The sequence below is a fragment of the Myodes glareolus genome, chromosome 2, assembly GCF_982192425.1.
Source record: "Myodes glareolus chromosome 2, mMyoGla1.1, whole genome shotgun sequence".
In the NCBI taxonomy this organism is placed as follows: Eukaryota; Metazoa; Chordata; class Mammalia; order Rodentia; family Cricetidae; genus Myodes; species Myodes glareolus.
Window position 1 is genome coordinate 107,777,155 of NC_142027.1, and position 22,935 is coordinate 107,800,089.

General features: G+C 36.2%; 1 protein-coding gene across 1 annotated transcript in view; it reads right to left on the reverse strand.

Moving 5' to 3' along the window:
* Positions 1-22,935, reverse strand: part of LOC125398811 (cytochrome P450 3A5-like) — a 45,518-nt gene that overhangs the window by 18,745 nt on the left and 3,838 nt on the right. The window contains exons 3-7 of the mRNA XM_048431792.3: positions 17,070-17,122; positions 13,116-13,215; positions 9,948-10,061; positions 9,626-9,714; positions 8,708-8,856 (exon numbers count right to left, since the gene is read on the reverse strand). Of these exons, the coding sequence (XP_048287749.3) occupies positions 8,708-8,856; positions 9,626-9,714; positions 9,948-10,061; positions 13,116-13,215; positions 17,070-17,122 (505 nt within the window). The remainder of the gene's footprint in view (positions 1-8,707; positions 8,857-9,625; positions 9,715-9,947; positions 10,062-13,115; positions 13,216-17,069; positions 17,123-22,935) is intronic.

Here is a 22,935-nt window from a genome sequence, read left to right on the forward strand (position 1 = left end):
AAAGAGAATTATAGAACAATCTCACTCATGAACATGGATGCAAACATTCTCAATAAAATACTGGCAAAACAAATCCAAGAGCACATTAAAAAACCATCCACCATGATCAAATTGGCTTCATCTCTGAGATGCAAGGCTAGTTCAACAGATGAAATTCTATCAATGTAATCCATCATATAAATAAACTGAAAGAAAAAGAACATATGATCATTTCATTAGATGCTGAAAAAGCATTTAAGAAAATCCAACACCTCTTCATGATAAAGGTTTTGAAGAGATCAGGGATACAAGGAACATGTCTAAATATAATAAAAACAATACACAGCAAGTCGACAGCTAACATTTAGTTAATTGGAGAGAAACTCAAAGCAATTCCACTAAAATCAGGGGAAAGACAATGCTGTCCACTCTCTTTGTACCTCTTCAACATAATTCTTGAAGTTTTAGCAATAGCAATAAGAAAACAAAAGGAGATCAAGGGAACTCAAATTGGAAAGGAAGAAGGAAAACTCATTTTTTACAGAAGATATAATAGTGTATATAAATGACCCAAAAAACTCTACAAGAGAACACCTACGGATGATAAATACCTTGAGTGATGTGGCAGGTTATAAGATCAACTCAAAAAAATCAGTAGCCCTTCTATACACAAATGATAATGAAGCTGAGAGGGAAATCAGAGAAACATCACCTTTCACAATATCCACAAATAACATAAAATGTCTTGGGGTAACACTATCCAAAGAAGTGAAAGACCTGTTCAACAAGAACTCTAAGTCTTTGATGAATGAAATTGAAGAAGATACCAGAAAATGGAAAGATCTCCCATCCTCTTGGATAGGAAGGATAAACATAGTAAAAATGGCAATCCTACCAAAAGAAATCTATAGGTTCAATGCAATCCCCATCAAAATCCCAACACAATACTTCACAGACCATGAAAGAATAACAATCAACTTTATATGGGATAAAAGCCCAGCATAACCAAACAATCCTGTACAATAAAGAAACTTCTGGAGTCAACACCATCCCTTACATCAAGTTCTATTACAGAGTTACAGTAATGAAAACAGCTTGGTATTGGCATAAAAACAGAGACGTTGACTAATGGAATCAAATTGAAGAACTGGACATTAATCCACACACTTATAATTACCTGATATTTGACAAAGTTGCTAAAATTACACAATGGAATAAAGAAAGCATCTTCAACAAATGGTGTGGGCATAACTAGATGTTAACATGTAGAAGAATGGAAATAAATCCATATCTATCCCCATGCACAAAATTCATGTCGAAATAGATTAAAGACCTCAATATAAATATGACCACACTAAACCTGGTAGAAGAGAAAGTGAAAAGTAGCCTTCAATGCATGGGCACAGGAGACTACTTCCTAAATATAATCCCAGTACACAGACACTGAGAGCAACAATAAATAATTGGACCTCCTGCAACTGAGAATCTTTTGTAAAGCAAAGTACACATTCAACAAACAAAAAAAGCAGTCTACTGAATGGGAAAAGATCCTCACCAACCCCACATCAGACAAAGGACTTATCTCCAAAATATATAAAGAACTCAAAAAATTAGCCATTAAAATTCTAAATAATCCAATTAAAAATGTGTTATTAACTGAACAGAGAATTCTCAACACAAGAATTTCAAATGGTCAAAAGATTCTTAAGGAAATGTTCAACTTCCTTATCCATCAGGGAAAAACAAATGAAAACATCTCTGAGATACCGTCTGACACCTGTGAAAACGGCTGAGATCAAAAACACTATTTTATGATGGAAAGGATGTGGAGTAAGGGGAACACACATCCATTGCTGGTGGTAATGCAAACTTGTACAACAAGGTTTTTTTGAAACTTTGAAAATCAATATGGTGGTTTCTCTGAAAATTGGGAGTCAACCTACTCCAGGATCCAGCAATAGCATTCTTGGGTATATACTCAAAAGCTTCTCAATCATACTACAAAAGCATTTGTTCAACTATATTCATGGCAGCATTATTTGTAATAGCCAGAACCTGAAAAGAACCTAGATCCCCCCTGAAAGAAGAATGCATAAAGAAAGTGTGGCATATTTATGCATTACAGTACTACTCAGCAGTAAAAACAATGACATCTTGAATTTTGCATGCAAAAGGATGGAATTAGGAAACACTATCCTGAGTGAGGTAACCCAGACCCAAAGAGATGAATATGATATGTCCTTACTCATAAGTGGATACTAGCTATAAACAAAGGACTTTGAGCCTATAGTACATGATCCTAAAGAAGCTAAGTAATAAGAGAACTCAAAGAAAAGCATATATAGATCAACCTGGAAACTGGAAACAGAAAAGATCACTTGACAAAACTGGGAATATGGAGGTGGGTGTAGAAGAAAGGGTAGAAGGGGAAGAGGAAGGGAGAAGGGGAGGATTAAGGAGAACCTTAGGAAACAGGATAGTCAAGATGGAGGAAGGACAGATAAGAGAGCAAAAAAAGAGATATCTTGATTGAAGAAATCGTTATGGGGTTAGCAAGAAATCTGGCTCTACAGCTGGACTGGAACTGAACGAGCACATGATCTAACCAGATTCTCTGAATGTGGCTGGATTCTCTGGATGTGGCTGGCCCGGAGTCTTTCTGAAAAGCCATTGACAATGACGCTGGGACTTGTTTCCTCTGCATATATTGGATTTTTTGGGATCCAGTCTGTTTGGATACTCACCTTCCTGGACCTGGAGGGAGGGGGGAGGAACTTGAACTTCCCACAGGGCAGGAAACCCTGACTACTCTTAGGGATGGAGAGGGAGGAGGAGAGGGAGTGGGGGAAATGGGAGGGTGTTGGGAGGAGGGGCAGAAATGGAAACTTTTATAATTTAATAAACTTTTAAAAAAAAGAAATCTGGCTCTAGAAAAATTTTCAGGGATCCACAAGGATGACTCCAGCTAAGATCCTAAGCAATAGAGGAGAGGGTGCCAGAACTGGCCTTGCCCTGTAGTCAGATTGATTATTATCTTAAATGTCACCATAGAACCTTCATCCAACAATAGTTGGAAAAAAATGCAGAGACCTACATTGGAGCACTGAACTGAGCTGCCAAGGTCCATTTGAAGAGTATAAGGAATGAGAATATGAGCAAAGAAGTCAAGACCATGAAATTTTCATCCACTAAAACAGTTTAACTGTGCTAATGGGAGCTCACCAACTCCAGCTGGGCTGGGAAGGAACAAGAATAGGACAAACCTGGTCCCTCTAAATGTGGTTGACAGTTGTATGGCTGGGACAAACTGAAGGGCCACTGACAGTGGCACTGGGATTCATCTCTACTGCATGTACTGGCTTTTTGGGATCCTATTTTCATTGGATGTATACCTTACTCAGCCTAGATGTGGTAGAGAGGGCTTTGGATTTTCCACAAAACAAAGTACCTTACCCTCTCTTAGGATTAAATGGGGTGGGGTGGGAGGGTCTGTGGAGTGAATGGAAGAAAGGGAGGGAGTGGAAATTTGGGTTGGTAGTTTTAAAAAAAAGTCTAATAAATTAAAAGAAAAGATATAAGAGATAGCTAAAAGTGCACCTAAATTATTGGCCAAACAATGTTGTAATTAATATAGTTTCTGAGTGATTATTCGGTTCTAGACAGCTGGGAATGAAAGAGCAGTCTCCTATTACAGCTTGAGCCAAAATAAAACTTCCTTTCTTTGGTTTTGCACCAAAAAAATAAGTACCATCAGTAAATCTTCAACAAAATACTTACCAACACAATGCAAAAACATGAAATGAATCCCAAAGCATGATATTCAAATTGCCACTAATAGAATAAAACCAAGATTCACACAAGCACATCAAAGACAGAGTGATATGAACATTTAGAACACAATACCCAACATTTCTTGCTAATTAATGTTCTTAGTAAACTATAAGACATAAGAGAGAATTCTCTCAACTTGCAAATTGTCTATGAAAACCAAGAGTTTATACAGATACTTAGGGACAAAATATTTACAGTTAAATTAAAAAAAAGAAACGATGACTGTTCTCTTTATCTTTATCACCCTTCACTGACCATAACCAAAAAAAATCAGACTTGTATGTCTATCAGGGTTCAGCACCAATATACAAGGATACACAAAAATAAGTTGCAGCCATGAGTTCTGGCACTCTCAGTTTTACAACACTCTGAGGTCTGTAGGGGGAGAATCGCAAGTTTGAGAAAAGACTAGATTACTAATAGAATCTGAATAAAATAAGCAAAAAATTTCATTGTTGGTGGTGAGATAAGCAGCATTAGACATGCTATCCAAACATCACACCACAAAGTTTTATCCCTGACTCACTCCTATGTTTGAAGAAGAATCTTGATCTTAGACCTGGAAGGTCAAGAATTGTAATCCTCCTGCTTCTGCAGCAGTACTGCTGAGACTAAAAATTCACCAACACAGTTGACTCACAAAAAATTGTTCCTTTACCTAACTGTACTTACATTCAATGGAACAAAACAAGCCCAATGTGAAATTAGCAAGAAAACACTATTTACAAAATCTTTAAATAGTAATACCCCACCACTGCATACTTTCCTCCTGACCCTAACACAGTAATTAACTGACCCAGGGAACATCTTGCTGATGAAACTCAACATCAAATATATTCTGGAGCAGGACTTAGTGAAGAGAATAATGCAGAGAATCCTCCTTTGGTGAGATAACCTCATATTCTGACCAGGCTATTTTCTTATCTAAATTCTCCCACAGTCTTACTCTCCACTACAGCTATTCCTTATTTTTTTTTTACCATGTTTAATGCCAATATGGATTCCAGTTTTTCTCACTTTTTAAATGTTATTCAATTTCTTTGTTTTCAAACCTTTCTCCCTAACCTTTCTTCCTTCTTAGAACATAGACTGTCCTGATTTCCAGCATCTCTGTGACTGAGCTATCTGAGAGATGAGACTGTTTTATATGAGTGTACAACTTCACCTTTCTAATTTTGGTCTACTTTTTTTGTTATGTTATTTTTCTGTGTGTGTATCCACCCTTTCTTTTTTTTAATTGAAATACTGTCTGGCCAATAGCTTAAGCATATTTATAACTACTCTTATGTCTTAGATTAACCTATCTCTATTATTTTATATTGTATCACGAGGCTCATGGTTCACTCGCATCAATGTGTGTGGGATCTTTCTCCTCAGGTGGCTACATGACATTTCATTGACTCTGCCTTCTTTCCTTTTTTATGTGCTCAGAAATCCCACCTTGCTCTGTTCTGTTAAGCCACTGGCAGAAACAGCTTTATTAATTAAACAATAAAAGCAACATATATACAGAAGGACTTCACACACCAGCCTTAGTCTCTAGTTCTCCATTATGTGACTGAGTGGATCTGTCTACATTCTTGGTTCTTTCCCATGGGCACCCCCAACCCTGACTCAAAGACAAACACAACACTGTTTCAAACTTCATACTATTTATAGTTTTAACTAATGATTCAAATGAAAGAGAACAGAATAATGACTTATTCTCATGTTAACATTTTAAATGCATTTTTACAATTCAATAGAAATTTCCAGACACACTAAGATAGAAGATCAAGTCACTCAAACACATAAGAAAATTTGTGTCATTATAAGTAGTTATAATTCCATAATGTAAAGATGCCACAGTGATTATATTCCAGAAAATAGATAAAAGAATATTATACCAGAAAAAATGTAATCTTTAATAAAATCAACTCTGGGTCAAATGGAAGAAATAAATAAGAGTGGAGAGAAGTCAATCCTGAAGGACAGGGAGTAAGGGAGAGTGGACAAACTGCACCAGGATGTTTGGTAAAGCCTCAAAGATGCTTATTATTTTATGTATACCAAAATTATATACAGCATATACACATACCAACAGATAAATTCATGATACACATACACAGGCACACACACATATGCATGAATAGTACACATATTGTGCCTTTTGGGCTAACACTCCCCACAAAGAGACAAAGATTATCTAACAAAAACCACAGTGACAGATGTGAGAAATCACATCTGGAGTTGTTGGTCAGGATAGTTAAAAGTGCCTTCTCAAATAAATAAGCTATCGTTGTCTCCCTTGGTTGCCTGTCTGTGTACTTCAGACACATGACTCAGAGGTTTCATGCTGGATCTGAACTGGAAGCTTCCTTGTAAAGCTCTAACTTTCACAGTACCACAAAGTACTACATAAACTTCCAAGGGTAGTACATAATCAGTAGTCCTATATAACTAGGATACCTATGAGCTACAATGATGCTCAACAAGTCAAGATATCCATAAGATGTCTACCCCTTTCTTTCTGTGTACATGGACCTCCTCTATTTCCTACCAAGAAACATTTTATTAATTACTAGCCTCTCCATGTTTACTTTTTATTTTCTTCCATTTTTTTTCTTATGTATATTCTGAATAGCTAACACATCAATAGAGAAAGAATTGAGTGTGCTTTCCTTTCTATAACAATTGATAATTAAACATTTTCTAAGGACAGTTTCATAATTAACCACTATTACATTTTCATGTCAATTTCACTAATGGATAGTAATTCATGTTGAACACATTGATCAGCTGACTGCAGGTGACTGAGTTGAGAGCTTGGAGCCCTGAACACAAGGTTAAGAAAAGAAAACTCACCTCAATCATACTAAAAACTAGACTTTCTTTAACACTGGAAAACTCCCACTGAAGACAGAGAGATGGCCCGAATTAAATGAACAACAAAATGTAACCACTGATGTAAACACAGATCAGCAAAGGCTAGCATTAAAGCACAAGTTAATCAATTCTCTGTTAATAATTATTAAGTTCATAGTTACACTAAAAATGAGGAACAGAAACAACTCCAAATGATAATAAATACATTCAAAGAATTCAAATAACACAGGTGTATCTTCCTAATTAATACCAAGAAAACATCAAATGCTAAAAGAAGTTAGGAAATTGAGTCAAGATATTAACATAGATTTTGATGAAAAGATAGAGATGCAGGAGAAAAAAACTGAGAATAAAAAATTCATTACGTCAAATTTAATATTCAGTGAAAAGCACCAGAGATAGAATGAGTCATTTATATGAGAGAAGATGAAGGCAGAAAGACAAGACGGAGGAATAGGACCATCCAGTTAGGGGTTATAGATCAAATTGATAAAGAGAGTAGGTAGAACTTGAGAAAGTTTATAGAAGATCATGAGTGAAGTCTGTGAGTTTCAGCATAGAGAAATGAGAATATCTTCATGTCAAAGTCATATAAGATATTCTCATTAAGAACATAGAAGAAAACTTCCTAAACCCTACAAAATAGATGTCCATGTAGCTATAAAAGTGTAGGGAGAACATCACATAGGCAAGAGCAGAAAAGAAACATCGTGTCATTTAAGGTAAAAGCTCACAACACAGAATAAAGTGTATTGAAGCAAGCAAGAGGGAAGGACCAAGCCACGTATTAATATAGATCCATCAGTGTCAGAGCTGAATTTTTAATGCAAATTATGAATGAATAGACGACTTAGAAAGAGGTATTTCATGATCTGAAAATCAAAAGCTACTAAAAAGATTAACATACCATCAACTTCTTGATTATAACTAAGGAAGAATGAAAAATTACGTGGGGTAAGTCAGGCTAAATGATTTTAGCCAAGTTCCAGAATCCACTGGAAGGAGTATTTCAGAGTGAAAAAAAGTTAAGCACATTCAAGAGGGTAGATGGGAAATAAACAATGCTAAGAAGATATTTGTTAAGGAAAAGAGGAATAAGAAAATAAAGATAGTAGGGAATCAATAAAGTGACAAGATTTATGTGACATTTATTTCACTTTGTTTCCAGTGATGGATGAATGGTTCAATACTTGTAAATAAATAAATGTAAATCTTGACATAAATTGACTCAAGGACCAAAATCATAGGATTTTCTCATACTTAATAACTTAACACTGAACATGCACCAAAAACTGATAAAACCATGTGCATTATGCAAGGATAAATGAGGATATTGTGCCATAACATCCAATAAAAACAGGGAGACATGGGAGTGAGTACAGTGTGTATGGTTATGCCATGGGGAAGTTTTTTACTTTGTATGATGACTAAAAATAAATTTAGAGTTTTAATAGACTTGAAAAATAGCTTACATATTTACAGAGAAAAACAATATATTAAAAAAAGAAAAGGTTAAAGTCTTTCTGGTGTTTTTCACAAAGAATCCTGGGGTTGTTGAGGGAACCCACCTTCACTTTAAAGGGGTGATAGAAACTTCCACATGCACTCTTAAAATAAATAGACTATCCATACCAAAATAAAAACAGAAATATTGGAAGTAGATTATATTAAAATAAATTTAATTTAAATTTCATTCAAGAAATGGAGGAATGATTAATATATATATATATAATTGTATAAATAAAAGTCATCACATAAATGGTTCAAAGACAGAAATCCCATGATAAATACACACACACACACACACACACACACACACACACACACACACACAGAGAGAATATGGCAATGATGAATAACTACATCTGACATGAAAACACAACGCAGGATAGTAGAACTGGATTATACAAGTTTGAAAACAAGATGGGGGAGACAATTCATTGTGTATGGATATTCTACAAGGATTTTTTTTACTGTGTGCTATTTAAAATATATCTATAATCTTAATATTGCTGAAAAATAAACTATATACCTGTAGAGATAAACAGTGGATTTAAAAATCCAAATGTGAAAAATCTTTTTGTGTTTTCAACAAAGGGATCCTGTGGGTTGTTAAGAGAATCCACATTCACCCCAAATGAGGTGCTAGTGATCACATCCATGCTGTAGGCCCCAAACATCCTAAGAAAAACAAGAGTTAGTACTTGACCCAAACACCTCCTGCCTATGCTCAAATTTCCCAAACCCTCAGAAACTGATGACTCTGGGGAAGTTATCCCTGTGTAATATAAAAACTAAGGATGTTTCTGGCTAAAATATAAAAATAGACATACCAATTTTTTTTTACATACTAGAGCCATGTGATAATTTATTTTCAGTGTGTTCATGACAGCATAAGCTTACCACTTGGATGCCATCATAAGATAACAGGGTTTTATTACCTACCCCATTTCTATAACTTCTTGATTTGAGTTTTATGAATATGTGAGTGAAAATTTTTTCTTTTTCATATTTTTCTAAGTACCTCTGCAAAACTAAGGTTGTAGAATATCCAATGTTGCAATCTGTAACACTCTTGGCCAAAACAACTACCACATACATTCTCCTCCCACAGTTCCCAATCTCCACAACTGTACCTTCTTAAGATTATGTTATTTCCAAAATATATAGTTTGTCTTCCAGAATGTGCAATATGACAACAGCTAACATAATTTTGCACAGTAGGCATGGGGGAGATTGTTTTAACCAGAGCAATCTGAGAGATGCTCTTTCTCAAATAGTTCATAGCTGGATAACATCTCACCCCACATTTACTCTAGCTCTGGGTTAATTCAACACAGGGAATATTGTTCTAGAATAATCAACACAGGGAAGATTAGCTACCTGGCAGGCCAAGAAGATCTCCAGATGTGACAAATAGGCCCCAGAAAATGCATTCATCACTACTCACTCTTTCATGTTAACAGGCTTGTCTTTCTCTGCCTTCTGACCAATGTATTTTACCATTGTATCTCCATACTGTTTGATGATGGGGAACATCTAATCAGAAAACACAGCACAATCTGTTGTTAATGTAAGGTTCTGAGTCCCAACATAAAAAGGCTTTTGAAATGTTGAAAGGCCAGTCACATATTCTAATGTAAGACCTAGAAAGAACAAAAGCAATTCTGAAGAATGTTATGCTCAAAGGACTTTGATGAGTATGATATTACTCTACCTGTCCTCAGACACAGTCGTTTACATTTACAGTGAAAAGTCCTCCACTTTCTTACCTCCTTCAGTTTTCCACTGGAGAAGGTTGGAGACAACAATGTTCGGATCCTCTTCCATTCTTCATCATGACATGCAGTGACACTAGATCTTAGTAGTCCAGTTTGACCAAGAAACTACAATACAAATAAAATATATTCTTCTCTCTATGAGCTTGGTTGCAAAACATATATAAACAGATATCACTTCCTTAGCATAGTTACTGACCCTCATTTAGGTGGCAGGTTTCATGATAGATTTTCAGTAAATATTCAACAAAAGTGCCTCAAACTGGGACTGAAGATCTGACTCTGCTGTTAGGAGCACTTGCTGTACTTGCAGAGAGCCTGATTTCAGTACCCAGCACCATGTCAGGTGACTTACAAGTGCCTGAAATTCTAGATCAAAGGAATCAAATAACCTCTTCTGGCCTTTGTATGCACTCATGTCAACAATACCATACAGAGACATACATATTTCAAATAAATAAAAAAATCTTTAAAAAGTTAACAGTCAAAAGGAAAGTGTTAGAACATGGGAAAATCTGTCTTCTGGAACTGACAAGGCCGTTGCACTTTAGAAATCACAACATCTGTAAAATCTGCAAAAGAACAACACAGTATAGGAACTATGAACACGCCACCATGGGGAAGAGAAAAGTTCTTTTATAGGATGTATAGGTAGGTAATGCTTTCTAAGGAATGGAGAACCATTTCATTTAACAGTGAAGACAGCAGTAGAGTCCTATGTTCCTCCAAGTAGCCTTTCAGTGTGCATGGTCTTGCAATTAATACTTATTATATTCATTGACTCACCAAAAAGTTTTAAAAGATATTAGAATAGAAGGAAGAATAGTCTGTAAAAGAAAGGCAAACAACAAAAGTAGTAGGGGACCAAAATTACGTATAGGAGCTAAATACATTATATATGTATATATTATATGTACATTCACTAGCAACCTTCACATTTATTACAGCAATGTGATAATAAGTCACACATATGTATGTGCACACTAATGAAAGCATAAAATGCATAAAAATACTATTACTAAAAATATAAAAACAATGGTGGTGTTGGGAGTCAGGCCATCCAAAACTTTCTTTTAGTACCTTATATAAATAGAAGTAAAATATTTTTTGATAACTGGTGTTTTTCTTTGTGCAGCACTGCTTGATTAGCTTCATTTACACTTCATTGCATTATATGGTAGCTCTCTGCAGATCCTTCCAATTTTATCTGTGAGTTTATCTCTATTGACATAAGGTATAGTTTTTACAAGACCTACTAAACACAACTTTCCTATCTTCATCAACTTTTAATCCTTTGGGCCTTCCTCCCAGAATTCTGTCATGAAGAATGACACATTAATCTAGCTTTTATGGCACTTGATCAGAGTTGCCTGAGTACAGAAAAAGAATAAGTACTCTTATAACATAAGTGGGGTCAGGTCAGGAAGGCTACCACAGAGAACAGAAAAGAAGCAGAAGCAGAAAAGAAGAAGAGGAAGAGGAAAATGAAAAGCACGTTGAAGAAGTGGAAGTTGAAGAAGAAGTAGAAGAAACTGAATTTTCTTTATTTTCAGAGTATTCCACCAGAAAATTTGCAACAATATTCAAGAATTTCAATACCGAGGCAAGTTGCCATATTAACTTACAAAATATATACCCTTTCTTATACCAGGGATGTAAGATGGAAATTATGGACACAATTTCTATCACAATAGCATAAAAGAAAATAATATTTCTTGAAAAAAATCTAGCTAGGGAGTGGAAAAAACTCTTGTACAATGATAACTTGAAGTCCCTGAAGAACGATATTTAGATACCAGAAAATGAAAGACATCTAGTGATCTTAATTGGTAGAACTGGTATTGTGAAAATGATCAGCCTGCCAAAAACAATTTATAGACTCATTGCAACCCAAAACAAAATCCCCTCCACACTCTTAATGGGAACCAAGAAAAGATTCCTTATTAAATATGAGGTGACACAGGAATAAGGAAACAGAGTAAGACTCTGTCTCTGACTTGAGACAGGAAAGCTAACAAGAATTCTCACTTCTGTGTAACCCTGCTTGTCTCTCCTCTCTCCTGCAATGGATCACATTTGTTCTTTTCTGTTGAGAAGTGACCACTACCATTACCCACTTATACAGTGTCTAGTAATAGTTTCTACTGCTGTGAAGAGATACCATGACCATGGCAACTCTTATTAAGAAAAAACTTTAATTGAGTTAGCTTATATTTTCAGAGTTTTAGTCCATTATCACTATGATGGGCAGCATGTAGGTAGACATGTTACTGGAGAAAGAACTGACAGTTCTGCATCTTGATCCACAGACAACAGGAAGTGAAAATGAATAGCTTGAGCATAGGAGACCACAAAGCCCATTCCCCAAAATGATACATTTCCTCCATCTAGGCCAAACTTCAACAAAGTCATACCTCCTAATAGTTCTTCTCTATGTGAGCATATGGGAACCAATTACATTCAAACTACCTCAGACAGCAAGCTGTGTTTACTAAAGGTAACCTTGTCTTAGCCTGAATCATGCACATTTAAATTTCTGTAAAACTTGTCTAGCTCTGAAGAAAATATTCTTCAAGTTTAGGGTAAAAAAAAACTACTCTAAGATGGTCAGAAGACTATGACAGCGTCTGAACCTCTGGCCAAGTCTTGGCCTCTTTTAGCAATATATAGAGGCCATAGTTGGGAATTGATTGGAAAACTTATTTCTTTATACCTGAGTGCTGAGAATTTCTCCTTGGGGAAGAATGAGGACACATACCCCTTCAAAAAGACAGCACAAAGAGCATGTTTTTATCTGTTCCTTTACATTTTACAGTGATTGCATAGATACTTCATTATAATAGATTTGTTTGTTTTATGGTATGGGAGTCTGAACCCGAGGTCTTATGCATGTGAGTAATCCCTGTACCACCAAGCTATAACCCCAGCTACTCATAATAGAAATTTTAAATAAATATTCATAGTTTTAGTTTCTTAATTTTAATATAATTAAGTTTCTGCCTTACCGTTTCTTCCTCCAAACCTCCCATAAATTTTTATTGCACTTTTTCATACTGATGACCATTTTTTCTTATTAGCTTTCATACATATATGTACATATATTACTAAATATAACCTGTTTATTGTGTATATTGCTCACATACTTTAAAAAGATATACATACCCGCCGATTTGTGAAGACAGAATAGAATTCCTTCACTAGCACTTTTTTGATTATTTCTGGTTCTGTAAAGACTAGGAGAGGCTGCTGTCCCTCATAAATCCTGCGTTGTGAAAACAGAGATGATTAAGCTTTGATCCTAATGTTACCTCTGGTTCTATAAGACACAGCAACAAGATCTCCTAGTTATGTTTAGGCTTTGTTGATGTGGATTACACCTGTAAGAATGGCCAAGATCAAAAACACTGATGACAACTTATGCTAGAGAGATGGTGGGGAAAAGGAAACACTTCTACATTGCTGGGGGCAATGCAAGCTGCTACAGCCCCTTTGGATGTCAGTGTGGTGACTTCTCAGAAAATTAGGAAACAGCCTTCCTCAAGACCCAGTAATACCACTTTTGGGTATAAACCCAAATGATGCTCAATCGTACCACAAGGACATGTGCTCAACTATGTTCATAGCAGCATTGTTTGTCATAGCCAGAACCTGGAAACAACCTAAATGCCCCTCGACCAATGAATGGATAAGGAAAGTGTGGTACATTTACACAATGGAGTACTACACAGCAGAAAAAATTAACGGCATCTTGAATTTTGCAGGGAAAAGGATGGAGCTAGAGAACATTATTTTGAGTGAGGTAACCCAGACACAGAAAGAAAATTATCACATGTTCTCACTCATAGGAGGTTTTTAAACATAAAGCAAAGAAAGCCAGTCTACAGACCACAATCCCAGAGAACTTAGACAGCAATGCAGACACTAAGAGAGACTTACCTAAAACTAATCTACATGATAAGTAGAAAAAGACAAAATCTCCTGAATAAATTGGGAGCATGTGGACCTTGGGGGAGGTTGAAGAGGGTGAGGAGAGCCAGGGAGGGGAGCAGAGAAAAATGCAGATCTCAATAAAAATCAATAAAAAGAAGCATTACTGTAATTGTATTAATAAAAAGCTGAACAGTAACAGAATTTCCATTCACAGAGAACACTAGGACGAAATAGGGAGTCTTCAGCCAGACATAGAGTAAGCTGACAAGCAGCATGGACCACATGGAATAATGGAAATAGTCACATGGCAGAAAGTAAATTAATAAAAAATGGGTTAATTTAAGTTATAAGAGGTAGTTAGAAAAAAAGGCTAAGCTAAAAGCCAAGATTTTAAGATCAATAATAAGTCTCTGTGTGCCTGTTTGGGAGCTGGTAGGCAGGACAGAATAATCCACTTGCAAATGGCATCCAACATGGGGACATGTATTTCCACATAAGACCAGAGAAAGTTTTTTTTTTTTTTTAAGATTCCAAACATACCAAAACAGAACCAAATGCAAACTTCTTGGTCTCATGTCTTTCATTCTGTCTGAGGTACAGAGACACATGTCCTGGTATCTGCCTTCATGTTTGAGTAACTAGGGTCCCACAAGCTAGGCAGTGTGTCAGGTTTAAAGTTTTGCTGATGCAGACAGAAAGTTTACAGTTATGCCATGAAGTGGGTTCATATGGAAAGAAAAAAATGCTACACCGATTATAGTGTTTAACAATGCGCATAGGCTAAAGAAAAAGTTGGTATAGATACTCATAGATAAAAGTAAATAGTTAAAAATAGTGAAGTCTTTAAAGAGAGAGTAACATAATAAAAAGGATAAGTCATATAGAGAGCAGAAATATACAAGGAGTCCAGATCTTATATGTTTTTGTGTTGTCTTTGAAATTTTTTGATTACTGGCGAGCAAACAGGTGCTGACAGATAGGGTTATTGAAACTGCTAATTTAAACCTATATTTTAAAAAATGTATTAATTTCAAAATGGAAGTTGGACAATGTGCTGCATTGAGAGGTTATGGTCTTGTTTCCACAGGAAATGACAGGCTGTGGATTTCTTCCAGTAAGCCCTATGGGTCCTTGGAAAGAAATGATGGATCTTCTTTAAGACTAGTAAGTACTCTACATTGTTGAGCCAAATCTCCAGGACCTAAAGAACAAAATCTTGGCAAATGACAAGCAATGATGTCGCAAAGAACAGTTCCTTTTGAAACTATTAGAAATGCAGCACAGAATGCCCTTGGCAATGAGTCACATGACCATGTCAGCTCAGCAGACCCTGTGATTAGTACTGTGGACTCAATGGATGAGAAGAGATGAAGAGGCAGAACCTTCTCCACTATGCTTGTGGCACACAGTACAGTGATATCACCTCTTCCCAGGTGACCAAACCCCCAGGAACTCTGAGAGGGAAGATCTGCTGCTGCTGGCTCAACCATCACACAAAGCAATATATGACATTTCCAGAAGGTAACAACATGGTGTAATACATCTTATACCTGTTCTTCAAAGTGAGAATGTGGTAATAGGAAATACTCATATACCTTCTTGTTAAATAACCATCACCTAGGATCACATATACACAGGAAATGCAAAAAAATAGATAATTCAGCAAAGTGTGATGCCACAGACATCAAAGAGAGAAGGGAGGGATAGAAGACAGTGAGTTCTAGGCCAACTTGGGTTTCATAATAACTTTCGAGGTAAACTATGGATATACTGAGACCTGTTCTCAAAAACAAAGAATGGGAAAAACTTAAGAGGCATCAAACATACTATAAGAACTACAAGCAACAAAACAATCCTGGAAATTGGAGAACTGCTCTCCCTCACAGAAGAGCACACCTAGTGAATATCAATTACCAAATGTTCTTCACTGAAAGCATACATAAAGATAATATGTAATATATTATGTAATATATCTTCTCAGTCTCTCTCTCTCTCTCTCTCTCTCTCTCTCTCTATATATATATATATATATATATGTGTGTGTGTGTGTGTGTGTGTGTGTGTGTGTGTGTAGACTGAGAAGGTTGTACTTAGGAATATATATACATATATATTACATATATACTATATATATGCAACAACAATTAATGAAAAAAGATAACATGAATTTGAAAGAGAGCAGGGAGATATTTTTTAGAAATCTTGAAGAGAGAAAGGGAAGGGAGTAATGATGCAATTATATAGTCTCAAACAATTAAATAAGCATTCAAATACAATCCACAGTGTATCAACACAGGAAATTTTACATAAAACAACCACAAATTCCTAGGTTTGTTTTTCCTTAAACCTGTATTTGTAGAGTGATGCATGATTAAGGAAAACTCAGAAAAGAAATTGGGGTTCAACCTGAAGGTCAGAAAAGCAAAACAGCTAGTCACTGGCTCTTAACTCTACCTTAGTCTAAAAATGCTAATTCTGCCTCCAGGAATCTCAGAATGAGACTGTGCCTGAGAGCTGTCTCATCTTGTTTTATAATCCTCTCCATTTCTGGGATTAAGGGTGTATACCACTACTGTCTGGTTTCTATATTAAATTAGTATGACTACTAGGATTAAAGGTGTGTGTCAGTGTGGCTACTGGGATTAAAGGTGTGTGTCATCACTGCCTGGTCTGTAAGTCTGGTCAATGTGGCTGGTTTCCTTTTCTGATCCATAAGCATGCTTTATTTATTAAAATATAAATAAAATGCCACTACAGTATAACATGTATTTACTGCAAGAATTTTTTATAAAGTGTTTCTTATTTTACCCGGTGTGAATTATTATGAGAAAGAGAACGTGCTTCTAAACTATGAGCACATATTACAAGTGCCTGAAACAATGCATTTCACACAATTTAAATGAACCCAAGGAAGGATAAATGGAGGCAAGTTTCCTGAGAAGACACTTGATAAAAGAAGGTTAGTTGCCCCTGGAAAACCAAAGGTTGCTTACAAAATACCTGCAACATTCTTAGTCTTTTGTTCTGAGGGTCACAATATAAACTGGCTATGCCATCCTTGGTAGGACAGACTTTCAGACACTATAAAATAGACAAATGTGCCATACGTAACTGGGCTGACAAACTTCTCATGCAGTTCTGTGCCATATCATAATACCATCTGATACATATTTCCAGAATACTCACCCCCACAAATCCCCATACTTTTTTCGACATTCTTCATCCAATTTCCATATACCCTGGGAAGAGAAATAAAATGAAATGCCATTTTTTCTGTGTATATCTGGCAAGTAAATGACATAAATCCTAGGAAACTAGGTTCATTATTTAAGTTCTCTAACTAGTGGTTAAAAGAAGGTCTCTGAAGAGAAAGAAAAGAATGCAGAGGACACTTGGCATGAAGAAATTAAAGTTATTCGTGATTTCCTTTCCAGAGTATTATACATTACAAATGCTTTATTCTCTATTTAAACTAAGCATTTGTTTGTTACCTGTGGCACTTTTCTGTTAATATATTTACTGAAATTATGAAACACTCCATATTTTTCTATTCTTTGGGTGCATGAGGGCAACAAAAGCCAGGAAGATTTCCAAATTATGCAAAATCTATTTGTTTCTCACTTACTAAACCTATTATTAACTTGATGACTTCCATAGAATCCTGAAGGAATCAGTAAATTGAGGTATCATTTATGCCTATAGAATTTTAGATTTTTTAATATAAATGTCATTGGCCAAATTAACTAAAGTGTTAATAATAAAGCATAGGCAAAACAGGTTTGCCTTTGAGTGTGCATGTTGAACCTGGAAAGATGAGGAGATATCAATTTACATAAAGCAAACATAAAATTGAACATTTGGTCTGAATTTTCACTTCTAAAGCCTTGGAAAAAACATGTACATTGTGTTAAATTAGTGCTTGTAATTTGAGGAGACAGAATTCCATGTAAGTCATACTGGACTCAAGCTCTGTGCATAATAGGGGATAAGAACATGAAAGAATGAGATGCTCAGGCTGAAAGAGGGATAGGATGGGAGAGCAAGGAAAGAGATATCTAGATAGAGGGAACCAATATGGGGCTAGGGAGAAATCTGATGCTAGGGAAATTCCCAGGAATTCCCAATGATGACCACAGCTGAGACCCCTAGCAATAGTGGAGAGGTTGCCTTCCTCTATAATCAGATTGCTGAATACCCTAACTCTAATCATAGAACCTTTATCCAGTGATTGGAAAGTAGATGCAGATCCATAATCAAGCACAAGACTGAGCCATGGGAGTCCATTTGAAGAAACAGAGGAAGGAGTATAAGAATAAGTAATGTCAAAATTATGATTGGGGAAACCCACAGAGACAGTTGATCTGAACTTGCAGCAACTCAAGGTCTCTAGACTGACAGCTGGAAAGCCTGTATGTGACCAAACCAGGACCTCTGTATATGGGCAACAGTTTTATAGCCTGGTCTTTTTGTGGAATCCCTGGCAGTGGGACCAGGATCTGTCTGTAGTGAATGAGCTGACTTTTTGAAATCCATTCCATATGGTGGGTTACTTTGCTCAACTTTGATGAAGGAAGAGACTTGGTCCTGCCTCAACTGAATGTATCAGGCTTTGTTGACTCCCCATGGGAGATTTTACACTTCCTGAGGAGCGAACGTGAATGGGTTGCAGAGGAGGTAGAGGAAGGGCAGGAGAGGAGGGAAGGGGAACTGTGCTTGATATGTAAAATAAATAAAAAATCTTTGGTACCTTAAAGAATGTATATCGTATATAATTATGTAAAGTACATGATAGATGGCAATGGTAAATCATTGCCACTGGCTTATATTCTTAAACCTTAATTTTTTTCTTTTATGTTGTTCTCTTATGTATCACAGTATTTATTATAAAACAGTATGGTATATTTTATTAAAAGTGTAAAGAAACTCTGTGTGTATTCTAAGTGTGCCCTTGAAATCCTTACCCTTCTGATTTTCCTGCCTATGTACTGGGATTACAGATATATATCAATGTGCCCAGTTAATATATTTTTGTTATCAAGATGTCTGTGCTAGACGAACATCTACAGGATGAAATTTATCTTCAACATTGTGAATTTCAACTCTGTCAAACTAGGTCTCTGGGCAGACGATCGAGCCCTGCCTGTGGAGTGCTTGCTTCATGCTGAGAGCCAGGCTTACATAAGACTTTCTCAGAGACAATATGAGAAGAAAAGAAAACATTAGTTCTGTGTACTTGTCCAGTAGCAGAATGGAAAAGTACAGTCTTGGACTAGATCCTTGAAGGAGTTAAGGTTGTAGTTTATTGAAACCAGATGTTTTCCCCTGAGCTGTGGTTACCAGTCCTAAAACAGCTGAGTCTGGTGTATCTTGTGTTCTCTTTGTCAATATTGTTTGATGGTGTGGGAGAATTGTCTGTATTCTGCCAATCATGTTTTAAATAAATGTTGATTGGCCAGGCAGGAAGTATAGGCAGGTCAACCAGACAAGAAGTAGAGGCGGGGCGATGAGAACAAGAGAATTCTAGGAAGGAGGAAGCCCATTCCTCCCAGTCCTGCTCAGATCACCGAAGAAGCAGGATGTGACCTGCCCACTGCAAAAGGTGGCTAATATAGATAAGAATAATGGGTTGTTATAAGTTATAAGAGTTAGCAAGAAGCCTGAGCTAATGGTCCAATCAGATTATAATCTTATGGAGACCTCTGTGTGATTTTCTTTGGGATTTACCAGCTGTGAGAACAGGGCAGGACAGAAACCCCAACATGCCCACTCCTCATGTTACAGTTTGATTCATCTCTGTGCTGACCTGTGCCATTTCCCCCTAAAAATACAATGTAAAAAGCTATGCCACCCAATATGCATGCTTGGTATGAGTCAGCAGCTTATTCGAGACTCTCAGTCTCAGTTATGTGTCTTCTTTACTTCTCATCTCCAGTCCTCACCCTGCACATTAGTGTAAGAAGTCCTTGTGTACATGTATATGCTTTTATTGGTTAACAAATAAAGCTGCTTTCAGACAATGGTGGGAAATCTGAACAGAGATGTAGAGAAAGAGTAGGCAGAGGCAGTGAGATGCCATGTAAATATTGGAAATGATAGATGCTGGAATCTTGCCACTAGACCATGACCTCATGGTGATACACAGATTAATAGGGATGTGTTGATTTAAGATGTAAGAGTTAGCTAGAAATATGCATAAGCTGATAGACCAAGCAGTGCTGCAATTAATATAGTTTCTGAGTGATTATTTTGGGTCTGGGAAGCCAGAAAATGAATGAGTAGCATTCAATAACAGATTGGTGCACCAATGTGTGTCAGCTAAATCTACATAAAACCCAACCGAGCTCTAAAAGGAATTCTAGACACAAACAACCAAGTTTAGCCTCATTTTTCCCCTCAGATGGACTCTGTTTGTTTACCTTTGCCATATTGAAAGCCTGAGAGGCAGAGCCAGCATCCAGGGCCATTGTGATCAAGCTACTTACCATTTTAAAAGAACTCCTGGTCAAAAGAATAGTTACAGATATGCAAAAAAGACAGATTCAGACATAAATAAACCTCTGAATTGGTCACAGTATGTTTTAAAAAATTACATAGGCTTGGAAGAGAGAAGAAAAGAGGATAGAGAATTAGAAGAAAAAATTGTTTTAAAAAATGAAACAAAGTCTTTAAAGAGACAGAGTGCAGACAATCATAGATAAAAGTAGTAAAAAAGCCACATAAAGATGAAATATAGACAGAGAGTCCTGATTATGTATATTATTGTATTTTCTTTGAACTTTTTGACTGTGAATGAGCTAAGCACAGAGAGACATTTCATTGTATGGGTTGCTAAGCTAAACCAACATATATACTTTAAAGGGGTCTTGACTTCAAAATTTGAGTCTAAGAATATGTTGTTTTAGAAAAGAGGTTCTGGTTTGGTTTCCACAGAGAATGAGAACCTGTGCATTCCTTCCAGACTAATGTGGTTTGATGGACCAAAACACCCCTGAGAGGTCTCCACAAACCCCAAGATTACTTCACCTAACAAAAAGCATAAAGCAGTTTGGAGAGAATTACACCCAAATTCCCAAATATTGCTTACAAATGTTTGTTTACATATAAAGAGGGATGTACTACAGAGATTTGCATTGGTGTGGATCTTGGTCTATTGATACAAATTTAAAGTCAATTTTATCATATGTATATTTCTACTCTTGATTAAGGCATTATGTTTGTGAACCTTATTTAAAATATACTATATAATTAAGAAATATTGTCTAATAGATAGTCATCTATAATAGTCAAATTTGTAGTCATATTTGTTAGGTTTTCTAGATATATATGGATATATTTTAGTTAGATAGATAATCTTCAAGCCTATCAATAATCTGCGGTGGGACAATGGTTTTACCATGTCAATATTTATTTCTTATACTTGTTTAATAAAATGCTGATTGGCCAGTAGCCAGGCAGGAAGAATAGGTGGGGTAATCTGATAGAAAGAAGAGGTAGAGCAATGAGAACAGAAAAATTCTGGAATGAGGAAGAGTCAGTCTTCATTGTCACCCAGAAAGAGAGGAAACAAGATGAGAATGCCTCACTGATGAAAGGTACCAAGGCACACTTCTAACATAGACAAGAATAATTGGCTACTTTAAGATGTAAGAATTATTTAATAAGAAGCCTGAGCTAATAGACAAACCAGTGTGTAATTAGTTAGACCTCTGTGTCTTTCTTTGTGGCTGAATGGCTGTGGGACCAGGTAGGACAGAAACTTCAGTCAACAATGACCTCCAGAATATGGCATTTAAAATGTAATAAGAACTTAGAACTTTTCATAATAGTGATACATGTCTGCTCTTGGTAGCACAAATATACTACATATTTGTATGGACATAGAAGAGGGAGGCTATTTATGGAGTTTGCTAGCCATTTGTGCAAGAAACTGATATTGCCTGGAGTGCTTCATGGTATACTATATAAACTGGACATGCAGGATCCACAGAAAAATGACTGCTGAAGTTGCCTAAAAAAGGTGAGACAGTCCTTCAGGGTTCTTGCCCATGAAAGAATCTGCCAGACATTCTTCAGAACACAGAAGAAAGCAACTGACAAACTGCAAATATAGGCAGAACTGTCGTTGAAACTTCCTGCTTCATGGAAAAGTCTTCCAGATACTACGGGTCTGTAGGTTGAAGATTGGATGCCCCAATGTTACAGAGGAATTTAGTGTGAATTTCCAGGCAGTGAGATGTCTCTGTCAATTCTAAAGTTTTGGAAGTTGCTTAAAATTCACTTCCTGTTAACTTAGGTAATATTATATCCTTCTGCGATCTTTGATGGAGCTGAAGAATAGAGAGTTATAATTAAAGCTTTCCTTAGTTATGATGAAAGATAAGTAGATGTAAGTACTGTAACTGTAATTCTTGTTTGATACCTGTTTCTGTTATATTAATTTTACTATGTTAAAATAACCCTTCCTTTTTATTTAAACAGAAAAAGGAAAATTGTATGAGAAGTACTTCTGTATATTTATTAGTTTTATTGGTTATGAATAAGGCTGCTTTCAGCCAATAGATTAACAGAATAAATGCAGGCAGGAAATCCAAACAGAGATGCAGAGAGAGACTAGGCACAGTCAGTGAGCCATCATGTAGCTACTAGAGGAGACAGACACTGGAATCTTGCAAGTAGGCCACAACCTCATGGTGATGCACAGATTAATAGAGATGGGTTGATTTAAAAAGTAAGAGTTAACTAGAAATATACATAAGCTAATAGGCCAAACAGTGTGGTAATTAATATAGTTTCTGAGGGATTATTTTGGGTTTGGGCAGCCAGGAAATGAATGAGCAACATCCAACTACACCACATATCACAATCTTCTCATTTGGGACCCTATTTCCAGCAAGTTAAGGTGAGGTTATGTGTAAGAGAAGGTGCCCAGCATGGGGATAAAGTATAAGGGAAATCATCAAGAATAATCACTGCCTTGATGAATATATAAAATGAGTCAGATTTGGGGATTATTTATAAGAAGGAAAGGGTGAGAGAACAGCTGAGAGGTTCT